General features: G+C 46.5%; 1 protein-coding gene across 1 annotated transcript in view; it reads left to right on the plus strand.

Moving 5' to 3' along the window:
• ARIH1 (ariadne RBR E3 ubiquitin protein ligase 1) overlaps window positions 1-12,108 on the plus strand; it is a 59,816-nt gene that overhangs the window by 34,910 nt on the left and 12,798 nt on the right. Inside the window, exons 4-9 of the mRNA XM_057420773.1 lie at window positions 3,292-3,384; window positions 3,770-3,825; window positions 7,336-7,402; window positions 8,564-8,670; window positions 9,005-9,047; window positions 9,864-9,935. Coding sequence (XP_057276756.1) covers window positions 3,292-3,384; window positions 3,770-3,825; window positions 7,336-7,402; window positions 8,564-8,670; window positions 9,005-9,047; window positions 9,864-9,935 — 438 coding nt within the window. The remainder of the gene's footprint in view (window positions 1-3,291; window positions 3,385-3,769; window positions 3,826-7,335; window positions 7,403-8,563; window positions 8,671-9,004; window positions 9,048-9,863; window positions 9,936-12,108) is intronic.

Raw genomic sequence — 12,108 nt, forward strand, 5'->3', positions numbered from 1 at the left:
CTTCTGGTTGAGATCTGTTTTAAATCTGCTTTGGTCAGTGTGAATTACAAATTCTACAGTAAGTTATGCTCAGTCCCTAACCTAAAAGCTCAGCTTTTAAACCCTCTTGCAGTGGTCAGCCTTTCCCCCCTTTCCCAGAAAAAGCTGTATTTCCATTCTCCAAGAGGCCCTTTCAGCCTATGGCAAGCTCAGACTATGGAGCTGTGCCTGTTAAGGAATGTTAGTGTACAGCTATTACAGGAATGTAAGAGTCTTGACTCTTCACCCTCCTGTAGGGTCATTGCAGGTGGTGTTTATCTGCCTTTTGAAGCACTTACAACAGAAATAGAGTCACCTCCAAAGAACTGTGTTTGGAGGTTTTGAGAAGCACCTGCCAGCCAAGGCATTGGTGCTCTCCTTGAGCCTGCATCGTGGTAGCTGAACACTGAAGGAGAACTCTTAGTCCTTCTGTGTCACCATGAACCAGTATCAAGCTCCAGTTGTTTTATGTGAAACCCGTGTTGGTGAGGATGGGAACTGGGAGGGTCATGGCTTTGCCTCCCTCCTCCCTTCCATCTCGCCCTTGTGGTCCTGTTTGAGAGCAAAGTTGGGGTGTTCAGGGAACATTGTGCTGTTGTCCAAACTGTCTGTTTGTTCTGAGGTTGACTTAGTCTGTCAGTGCTCCTGCTGAGTGAGGCCGTCATGGCAAACACATCTTGGAGCAGCCAGTACCTTCTTTGATCATTTGGATGATACCGGAAAAGCAGGGACAGGTACGGAATGTCAACATGCTGCTGCTAGAATCAACCATAGAGTCATAGAATGGTTTGGGTTGGAAGGGACCTTCAAAGCTCATCCAGTTCCAACCCCCTCCAATGAGCAGGGACATCTTCAACTAGATGAGGTTGCCCAGAACCACATCCAGCCTGGCCTTGAGTGTCTCCAGGGCTGGGGCATCCACCACCTCGCTGGGCAACCTGTGCCGGTGTTTTACCCTCAGTGTAAGGAATTTCCTCCTCATATCCAGCCTGAATCTCCTCCTTCAGTTTAAAACCATCACCCCTCATCCCATCACAACAGATCCTACTGAAAAGTCTCTTCCTATGTTTCTTACAGGCCCCTTTTTAAGTACTGAAAGGCTACAATAAGGTCTCCCTGGAGCCTTCTCCGGGCTGAACAACCCCAACTCTCTCAGCCTTTCTTCACAGCAGAGCTGCTCCAGCCCTTAGAGCATTTCTGTGGCCCTTCTCTGGACCCTCTCTAGCACCTGCCTTTGCAGGGAGAGCAGGTGATGGGTTATGGATCCAGTGAGAGCAGAGCTGTCGCTGCGGCAATGCACTGTTCCGCGTGATGCTTTAATGCGACCTTTGTGCTTGCTCCCTTGACATCTACTGTCAGCTTAGCCAAAAATAATTGGGAACTCCCTCAAAGTAAAGAGTTGACAGAGAGCTCTGAATTCTTTGCAGCCTGGGAGAAAGCGTGGTGCCTGCCTTCCATATGGGCATTTAGCTAAGGTTTTCATTGCCTGAAATAACCTGTAGGATGCATTCTTACCTGTGTTCTTCAGTGCTTCCTTGTGTGCGCTTGCTGCAGCAGTATTTAGGTTCATTAAGTGATCCCCTCGTCTGCGCTTTCTTCCCATCACGGGGAAAAGTCAGTGCTGTCTTCAGGGTCATAGAATCATTGAATCCCAGGTTGGAAGGTACCTCAAGGATCATCTGGTCCAACATTTCTAGGCAAAGCACGGTTGTGTGCTCTCGGCATCCTTAAAGTTACAGATGTTGGGGCTTTTCTACCATAACTCTGTAAGTCCTGGGAGTGTCACTTGGCCACAGCAGCATCTCTGGAACATCAGGTACTTTGTTAGCTGACTCAGCAATGGATTTGAAGGTTTTTTGTCAGCCTTGGTGTACCTGGGCATCCCATAGCTGTCAGCATTCCCTGCTTGAGCTCTCTGGCAGGCTGTGGGGGTGACAGGCAGAGTCGAGCTGCTGGCTGCAGCGCCACAGCATGTTTCCAAGCCTCATGTCCAAACAATGATGGCAGGAGCACCAGATGGGTGTGATCCACAAAAGGGTGAGGCCATGGGAAGAATATACCAGCAAATACCTTCCCTCTGTGATCCCAGTGCTGCAGCAGCAAAGGATGAGTGTGCCCAGCTACTACACCAGTGTTGGATGAACAACATGTGGTGGCTGCAACCTTGAGCCTGTAATGGTCAAGGAGGTGGTTTGGGAAGAACACTAATCTCCTCTTAAAATGGGCTCTCTCCTTAATTGTCAGCATCTCACTGCTGTTTTGGTCGGTTCCATGGAGGATACCAGGTTTCTCCCGTTTGTGGAGTTTTAGACAAGTTGATGGTATCTCAGGGTGGGGCTCTTGCTTTATCTTCTTGGTTGAGAATAAGGTGGTTTGAAAAGCTATATTGAAAGAATATTGTTTGTTCTTGCCCCTGGCTCTGAGTATAGAGTAACTTCATTTCAGTCTTTCCTCAGCAGTGTTTGCTTCTCCACGCCTTGTGTAACCGTTCAGTCCCAGATGGTATCTTAACATACTGTGTCGGTGATAACATACACAGATGAAGTTGTCCTTGTTGCTGTCTGCAACAAGCTAATCATTAGTGAATTTCAGTTAGTAATTTACACCTGCCCATCAGGATCTTTAGTGCCTTCATCTGAGGAGCATCTGAGGTTCAGGGGGCAGTTCACCAGGCAAGGTGGCAAACGCGATGTGCGTGCATTGAAAGCATAGGTGCACACAAACCCCCCCTGTGTCTGTTCAGTGCTCACCCAGTTAAGCAGACTACTCACTGATCACTTAGTTTCCTATACAACAGGGAGTAAATTGGTGCCTGTGCATAGCTGGTGTGTGTATTCCGGGACTTTTGGGTGGCACCCGCATGTGACAGCAGGCCAAGTGGAAACACCAGGAGGAAATAAGACTCCATATCATCTTCTAACCATGACCTGTTTGTGCTGTTGCATTTACTTTACTCGTTTGCAAGAGTAAAACGGGAGAGCTGTGCTGTGCTCCATTTGTACTCTTAAAACAAGGACCAGCTCAAAAGGGCAGGCAGGAAACGTCAGCCCCACCTTTCCTTGCTGCTAGGGTTGGGATTAAAGTCTAGCGATGAAATCATGACTGAAGTTGCCTTGGCAATGTTCTGTAGTGGTGGTGAACTGAAATAAATAGTAGCATCTCAAGTTTGGTGTGGGGGTGAGATGTGATAAACGGCTCAGCTTGAGAAGGATGAAGTGATCCAGTGAATCCACTTGCTAGCCATCCACTGTCTTGTGTTCTCTGTTGTTGCAGTACTTCACTGGCCTAGAGTGTGGACACAAGTTCTGTATGCAGTGCTGGAGTGAATATTTAACTACCAAAATAATGGAGGAAGGCATGGGACAGGTAAACTGGCTTATTTCTGGAAAGTGTGTGTATTGTAGACAAAGGGGAAAGAAAAGGGGGGAATTCTTTCGTCACTAAAATGACAAAAACCACCCAAATGAAACAAAAAAACCCAACAAAATCATGAAAGAAAGCTTTGGGGGCTGCAGCCTTTGCCACTGGTGAAGCTGGAGGGAGCTACATGGTGTCAGTGCAGGCATCTGCTCTGGGTGGGAGGAATCGTGCTGTGCACAGTGGCACATCTGGGATGTGATGATAGAGCCAGTGTGCTATTTTTGGTGTGGATTTGAGTGAAATCTGTTGCCTTGGAATTCTTTGTGATGCAAAACCAGGATAAACTGATTCTTTTGTGACCTTTTTGTGTGTTGTATTTTTTTTTTTCCAGACCATTTCATGCCCTGCTCATGGCTGTGATATCTTAGTTGATGACAATACAGTTATGTAAGTATGAGGAGTTGCTGCCTCTTGGCTTTCCTCTCTGTTTCCATTTTACTACTCATGTACTATTCAAATGTACGGACTTAAGATAAAACCTGCGTTAAGGTAGCAGGGAGGTTGATCACGACCTGTCTGTTTTGATACCAGCCTGTCTCTTAGCTTCTGTCCAGCTAAAAGCCCCTGCCATGGTACTTGGAGAAAAGACTCCTTGGCCAGTTTGGTCAGCATGACAGCAGAATAAGCACCAGGCAGACTCCCCAAACCCTGTTTAACTGCTTTGTGCATTTTCCTTTCCTTTGATTTATGTAGGAATTTAAGACTTCCTACCGAGGTCAACCCACTGGTTCCCCAAGTCCTATAGCTGTAGTTAATACGTGAGTCAGAGGAAAGAAGTCCTGCATACAGCCTGATGGAGGGTGTGTTTTATGCCCTCTGATAGAAAGCAGTTCACCCTTGAACATAAGATTTGATTAAGCTGGTATGTCAGCCTGTGTCACTGGGCTTATTAAGTTGTCCAGCTGTAGGATGACAGCTCGTACATGGCAAAGCCCTGAATTCCGTGAGCTTCCTTCTCTTTTGTAATGGGTGGTGTTATTGCATGAGTAATATCCTTCATCATTCTCAACCTTGATTAAGTTCATTTTAATTCTTCATGCTAAAAAGCATCTAAATAGAAGCTTACTCTGCTACCTTCTTCTTTCCTTCTTGAAGCCTGACTCACTCATTGATATTAATTTGCTGGGGTTTCTATCAGTTGCTTTCAGACCAGCCCCTTTGTGTTAGTGGCTCTGTTAGTCACAGCGTGTGGGCTGCATAGATGTGGAAGTAGCTGAAATGTTTTCGTGCCCTGTGGAGGGGTGGGTTGTAGAGTCCAGAAGGTGGAAACTGAACTGAAGTTGGCTTAATACCTTGAGTGGCTTGATGGAGGTTTTAGTTTAGCAGAGCCCGATCTGGACTTGTGGTGTCGGACGCTCAGCCGGAAATCTCTGCAGTGATTTCTTGATTGCAGCAGTTCAGATAGTGCACGTGAAGTGGTGGAATGGTTGGAGCCTGTGGTAGTGCCAATAGCAAGGAAAGGGTGGAAGAAGTGAGCAGCGCTGCCCTCTGTTGCTATGGCTTCTGACTGTCCCTCACAGCTTTTAGAGCACAAACCCCATGACACTGGGTGAATCTTCACCTCAAGCTATGTGCCTTTTCCTGGTCTGGCAGGGGCACCTGGAGTGCCTGGGGAGGGAGGTGCAGCTTTTTGTGAAAGCCTAATGTTTTCCTTTAAAACCAAAGGTGGCCATCATAGGAAACGGCATGAATAAATACAAGTAATCCCAACTGGAATCTGCACCCCTTCCCATGTCCTTGATTATTCTCTTTTTAAGGTCTCTTTCCAAGGTCTCCAGGCCTAGGCTTCCAAGCTATAGGAATGTGTAATGTAAAGACACATCAGTTTCTTCATCTATGAGAAAATCAAAGCAGATAGGCCAAGGGATTCATTTGCTCCCCTCTCAGCACTCGCCCTCAGTAAGGCAGTACATCTCCAAGCTGACTCGTCTCTTTAGGAGTCCAGACAGCCCAAATTCATATGACTTTCCTGCATTTGTGAGTATTCCCCTATCTTATTGCCCATTTCCTCTGTTCCTGTTGGGCTTAAGTAGGAAGGCTGAAGTCAGGGTCCCTTTCAGTTCCTTCAAGACCTTCAGACTGGCTGAAGGTAATCTGCCTCTATCCCTTGGTCACCTTTGCTAATGCTGCTGGTAATTGCTTTAACCTACATGCAGAGCTGATTTCATGAATGAGCAAGGCAGGTTCCTTCTTTACCAGTACGTCTGATGGCTGCTGCTCGTGCATGGCAGCACGCTGGTACTACCCTCTGAGAACCACCCCACTCCCTGGGAATGGATGGGGCTTGGGTTCCCATATGGAAGTCGTATGGAATGCTGCTGTGTTTTTATCTTCCTTTGCATAGTTCCATCATTCATCAGTAATTCCACTGCTGCTGCATCACGTCAGAACATAGCAAGGTTTTGAAGTAATTCCTATGGGAAGCTCTTTGGCCTCTCACTTGATGTGCATTTTGCTGATGACACTGACTGGTGTCTTTGAGGAGTTTGCATTATCAAAATGGAAAACAAGTGTAAAATGTATGGGTTGATGCAGGATTACTATCATCTTTGGAGGAGTTTTTGAGATTGGGTAGTTCTGAGCTACCAGAAGATGTCAAGGTTATTTTGCAAGCACTTTGCTTTCCAGCCTGGCTTCTTTGGTGAGGTTGCTTCTTTTATACAGCTTGGCTCGCAGGGGAGCATACCCCAGAATATGGTTTGTGGGCACTGGGAATGGGTTTGATCTCTGAATTTGTCCAGTTTTATTCATTGTTTGTCAAAAGATGCTAATATTCAGAGCAAAGTTCTTGAAGGTCTTGACCTGAGGGGTGCTATGGAAATGCTGTTGAACACAGAGCATAGAATGGTTTAGGTTGGAAAGAACCTTAAAGCTCACCCAGTTTCAACCCCTGCCACGGGCAGGGACACCTTCCACTAGAGCAGCTTGCTCCAAGCCCCTGTGTCCAACCTGGGACCTACAGCAGATTGTGTACTCCCATGTGCTCCAGTTAGTTGGATGTTACTCTTCACTTAAATTCCAGCTCCTGATACTTACATGCAATACAATAAAGCTTTAAAGTGAGATTTATTATGTCTGGAAGCCCAGGTACAGAGTGAGAAAGCAACATTTCTAATGCATAATCCCAGTTCAGATTGTTCTTTCATTCTTCAAGGAGTGTCACTCCAGAATCGCAGGCTCATTGTGGACATGGGCCTGATGAAGACGCTTTGCCAACTGATGTGTTTTGTTTTAGCACAGGGAAGTTGGCTGCCACCTGCTACGTTTATGTAATAACCAGCTCAGGGTTTGGTAAGGAGCAACCCAGACTGCCAAGGGCTTGGGTTCATGTGATGTTGCATCGTCACATGCACTGCTCTTCAGTGAATGTTGCTGTGATCACATAAGGAGGACACTTGATGTTTGGCTGCAATGGTTAACTTCATAATTGCAGTATTTATCCATGCTATGGCCTATATAAAGCTCTGTTCCACTGTCTGATTTAAAACAAACACCAAAAAGTGCATATTAATCCAGCTTTATATCTATATGTATGCAGAAGACACTTGAAAGCCGTATATACATGTGCCCTGCAATACACAGTTAAAGTGTTTTGAACGTATCTAGGCTGGGCAGTATGCAGATTCCAGCTGGGTTGGTGTGTTTAAGAGATAAGTGGTCACCATGCTCTTGAAGCATTCCTATCAACCCAGTTAATATTAGAAGTTAAATACAATATTTGTAGTGTTCATAATAATATGTGATCCAACAACTAAAGAGAGAACAGGTAAGTACAGAAAAAGTACCTGCAGTGTAGAGGGAGGAGTCAAAACTATTTGTCTGTCTTAACTTACTGGCTATGTATGGGCGAAAAATGAGTTTTCTACTACAATAATTGTTCTGTCTTTCTTTTGACAGGCGTCTGATCACAGATTCCAAGGTTAAATTAAAGTACCAGCATTTAATAACCAATAGTTTTGTAGAGGTGAGTTTTCATTTCCCATTCTAGGCTTCTGGGTTGTCTTTCTTCAGTGTATATACCCAAGCAGAGAATTGAGGCTTGTTGATAACTGCTGAGCAAGTTTTTGCATAGTCTCTAATCAAGTGTGACAAGTCAGAGTTTGCAGGGGTTATTTTATAGCCCTTATAGTTTAGGTGTAGTTATAGGAAAATATAAATGTGATTTGCAGGACAAAAGACATAGAGGTAGAGCAAGCACCTGTCAATAGAGAGAATGAAAGAGCTGTGCAAAATATAGGTTCTGAGGAGTCTTGAATCTTACCTGAGATACTTCAGCTTGAAACCCAGGAACCATTGTTGTGGTCAAGACCATGCCTTAAGTATTTGCCAGTAGAAGTAAAGCTGCAGAATTGCTTTAGCAGAGTACTAACAGCTTTGCAACCTCAAAATCAACTTGGAGAAAGGTGCTTTGGAAGACATTCCCACTGTCCCAGTTTCCCAGTTGTGTGCATTCAACTTCACTGTGGAGTGACTGATGTAAGTTGTTGTTGTAAGGCTGTGAGTGGTTACTGTGATCAGGCTTTCACTCCTGGTTTGAAGTGATGTATGCAGTGGTTTGGGGGGTTTTGAAACTGAATGGAGCTGGGCATGTGTTGTAGATGAAGGCTGACAGTAGTCTAGCAATGCAGACCCGTGTCAGGCTGCAGTACTGCAGGGACTCGTGAGGAGGTGGCGTTAAGGGGTGCTAGAAAGCAGTGCTTGGGAAAAAACCTAGTGTGCTTGGTTTGTGAGCAGTTGCAGAAGGCTCTGGCAGTGGTGGAGCAGAGCTGGCAGGTGCAAACAGCCTGACAGATGCTTTTTTCAGTGGAGCACCTCACAGCTTCATATTCTTCAAGCGTTTTCTGTGGGTGAGCTACAGGGTCAGCAGAAGTGTTTGTATTCCTCATCTTTCATAAGAGGCCATTTGACAGTGAAGGGTTGACTATCCTATTCCTGCTTTCTTTCAGTAGAAAGCAAGTAAACGTTTAGACTGAGATGACAGCAGTTTATTGCAGAGGACTGGTAAGACAGGAAGGAGTGTGAGTGAAGGCATGGTTGGAAGGATGAAAAGGGATGAAGGGCAGGAAGTGTCCTTTGGAGCATCTTTTTTCTCATATGGTTGGTTTCTTTTTGCTTTATTCCATAGTGTAATCGACTGTTAAAATGGTGTCCTGCCCCAGATTGCCACCACGTTGTTAAAGTCCAATATCCTGATGCTAAACCTGTTCGCTGCAAATGTGGACGTCAGTTTTGGTAAGAAGGGGTTGGGAGGGACCTTAAAGCTCATCGAGTTCCAGCCCCTTGCCACGGGCAGGGACACCTTCCAGTAGAGCAGCTTGCTCCAAGCCCCTGTGTCCAGCCTGGCCTTGAACACTGCCAGGGATGGGGCAGCTACAATATTGCTCTGAAATGGCTGTTGAGGGAACTGAGGGTTGGGGTGAGGGGTTGACATGTATAATAATTCCCTAAAACAGGCTTTGCTCCTTTAGCAGAACAACCCTGAAGAAAACTTGCACGCTCTTAACCTGGTTAAATAAAAGTGTAAGTATCTGTCCTGTTGCTTATTTTCCCTTTTTTTCACTTACAGCTTTAACTGTGGTGAAAACTGGCACGATCCTGTTAAATGCAAGGTGAGCCCATCAAAGTTCTTGTCTAAATGCATGACTTGGAAAAGTTGAAGGTTAATTTACATGCAAGGTGTAGAAATGAAGCACAAGCTTTGTTGGCTGCTCAGTGAGAAGTGTGGTAGTTCACCTGGTTAGATTAGAGCATGAGCAGAATCAGTGCAGTCCTCCTGGACGCCTTGGAGCTTGTGAAGGAACAGAGCCTCAGCCAGATGGGGAAGTGTCTGGAGGAGGAGGCTGCTGCAGCTTCACTTGATAACAAGCATTTCTGTACCAGCATTTCTGTAGATGCAGGCTTGTGGTTTGCCCTGCTGAAGGAATTAATTTGGTCCTGGGACCTGCTGCCATGAAGTGAGCTCTGGAACTGTTTGTGGAGCTGCTGAAAGCTGTAATCAAACCTGTGATCCCGTGGCCTGTGCAGAGCGCAGGGGCAGCCACATTTCACGCCTTGGGGACAGAGCAGACTGTTCCTAGTGACAAAAAACTCCTTTGGGGAGAGAGGAGGGAAACCTCACCAGAGGTTTAGCATTGTTCAGCTGGATATTGTAGAGTCCCATGGGAAGTTTCTGTTGATTTGACTTAAGACCTGCAGACTCATTGCTGAAGGGGTTGTGCCCAGCAGTTGTGCTCACTGGGTCAGGACGGTGCTGCAGGAAATGCCTGCAGCTAAATCAGTTGCTGTTTGCATGGCTTTCCAGCACCAACACCCCCCATACACCCATCTGGTGTGTGCACCTTACCTCAATATAAGCAGCTGTCTTGGGGACATTTACAGTTCCTCTGTTTAAATGCAACTCTCTTCTTTCTTTGCTTTTCTACCAGTGGTTAAAGAAATGGATTAAGAAGTGTGACGATGACAGTGAAACTTCCAATTGGATTGCAGCGAACACAAAGGTGGGGGATTTCCCATATTTTGTATAGACTTATCAGATGGAAAGGACAGCCCAGTTCCTCTGTACTGGGTTTATTTTTTCTGTTGCGTGTTAAAAGCAAGCCTTAAAATCCGCAGTACACCAAAGTGCTCTTGTTTGAAGAGCAAATAGGTTTTACTGCCTTGAGGCAGGTGAGGTTCTTTGGGCTGAGTGGAGTTTGCTCTTGTAGGAAAGAGTTGATTGGAAACCCAAAGACAGCTCAAGTTTGAAGTCTTTGGCCTCCTGTCTGGCACTGATGGCTTCCGTTAGCAAATCTGTGCCTCGCTCCAAGCGTGTGGAGCATGTTCACACCACCCGTGGCTTCATTTGGCTGTGAACATTTACATCTGCCTTCCCATCCCCTGGGTTGGCCTCTTGAGGAGTTTGTTCATTTCCGCTGGGCAGGATTCCAGATGGAGACTGGCACAACAGCTGGGAAGATTTTGTTATGTAAATGCCTTCCTTGTAGCTCACCCAACTTTGCCTGAAACTTCAGCATCTGGGGGGGATTAAAACAAAGGCTGGCATGGGGAGCACAAAACACAAGCAGCAGATGCTGTCAGGGGGTCAGGAGCTGACCCGTGTCTCCTGACTGTTGAGCCAGGAGGGTGGTAGAAGGTGGGGAGGGTGTGAGGAAATGGCTGCTTTGTTTTCTTAGCTCTCTTGTGTAACTGGTTAATGGTATTGTTTGCAGCAGTGGCTGCTGCTTTCTGGGACTGGCTGCGTGGTTTCCATCGAGCTGGAATGTTGCATTCTGGTGGAAGCAGAAACACCCGTCATGCAGAAACACAGTTAAAATCAAGCTGAAGTTGTGCAGTCTCAGCGCTGCTTTCTGTTTTGGGGGCTTAGACTTGTGTGGTCCCTGCCTGGAGTTGCTCAACAAAGTGAACTTGGCTTGTTCTGAGGTGGCTGATTGACAATGTCTTGTGGCTCGAGAGCTGAACTGGAGTTGTTCAAAGCTTATGTGGTCTTCAGGTATTGCTTGTTGTTAAACCTGATGAAGAATAGCCGGCCTGCTTGGAAAGGGCTGAGCTTTAGCCTTGGATATTGCATATTTGGGTTGTCAGAATGGTCACAGTCTTGGTTTGCCTGTGACAAAGCCCTTGGCAGCCAGGTAAGGAGCTACTGCTGCTCCTCAAGGGAGTGATATTGGTCATGGCCTTAGGGCTCCCCGTTTTCTACTTGCCCCTACCTTGTTATGTGCTGCTGAAGACCAGGGTCTGTGCTCTCTCTGCTGGCTTTTGTTGCGATCAGGTGTTAAGATTTCCCTTACTGGATTCTGTGTCTATTGAAAAGGCTGAAGTGATGGACGTTGATGTGTTACATAGAGAAACATGTATAATGTGCCACGAACGCCGGCGACTGGAAATAGGAAGCTACTTGTCTCTTCCTCAGAGAGGATAATGATGGTTTCTGCAACCTGCTTTCACAGGCACTAAAGCATAGACAGAAATAGTGTAGACATGGTCATCCTTTCTTGTTTTGTAACGGGGATCTAGGCTTTGTCAGGTAGGAGCCATGCTAGTGGTTGGGCTGGTATTTAAAGCAAAGCTCAGACTGTCAGAAATAGTACTGGATGGCTGGAGTATGAAGACTTTTGTGGGAAACACCCATCCAGAGGTTGGTGAGGAGGGGAAATGAGTAAGGCCAAGACATGCTGGCATCGGCCCAGCTTATCTGTTAGCTTCTGTAGTCTGGCGTCAGCAGCAGAAGAGCTGTCGTCCTTCAGCATCACTGTCTAAGCTACCTCCTCTAATACCATACAAGATGCTCCTACAGCAAGAAAATCCTTTGGAGCCCAGGCTGTTCAGCAGCAACAGGAGGAAAAATAACCTCAGAGTAATTGCACCAGATATCTGAGCAAGCCAACTCTCCCCAGTCCCATGGTATCCGTATCAACTGAGGGACAATATCACAATTCTTCTCTCTCTGAACTGACACTACCTTCAATTGAAGGCAACATTGGCAGGAAACGTAACCTACCCCTCGGAATGATCTCTGCTTCTCGTGGGCAGCAGGCTGTGGAAGGTGGTAATTCCACACTGCTGTAATGGTGAAGCAGTGCTGGCTGCTGGAACGTGTGCAACTGGAGCCTCTGGAGAACCGGATCGGCCTGGAGCTGCGGGGCTGCCAGCCACCTCCTCCTGCCTCAGCTG

The sequence above is a fragment of the Pezoporus wallicus genome, unplaced genomic scaffold (assembly GCF_028554395.1).
Source record: "Pezoporus wallicus isolate ANWC-B61680 ecotype Strahan unplaced genomic scaffold, APGP_CSIRO_Pwel_v1 contig_7731, whole genome shotgun sequence".
NCBI lineage: Eukaryota > Metazoa > Chordata > Aves > Psittaciformes > Psittacidae > Pezoporus > Pezoporus wallicus.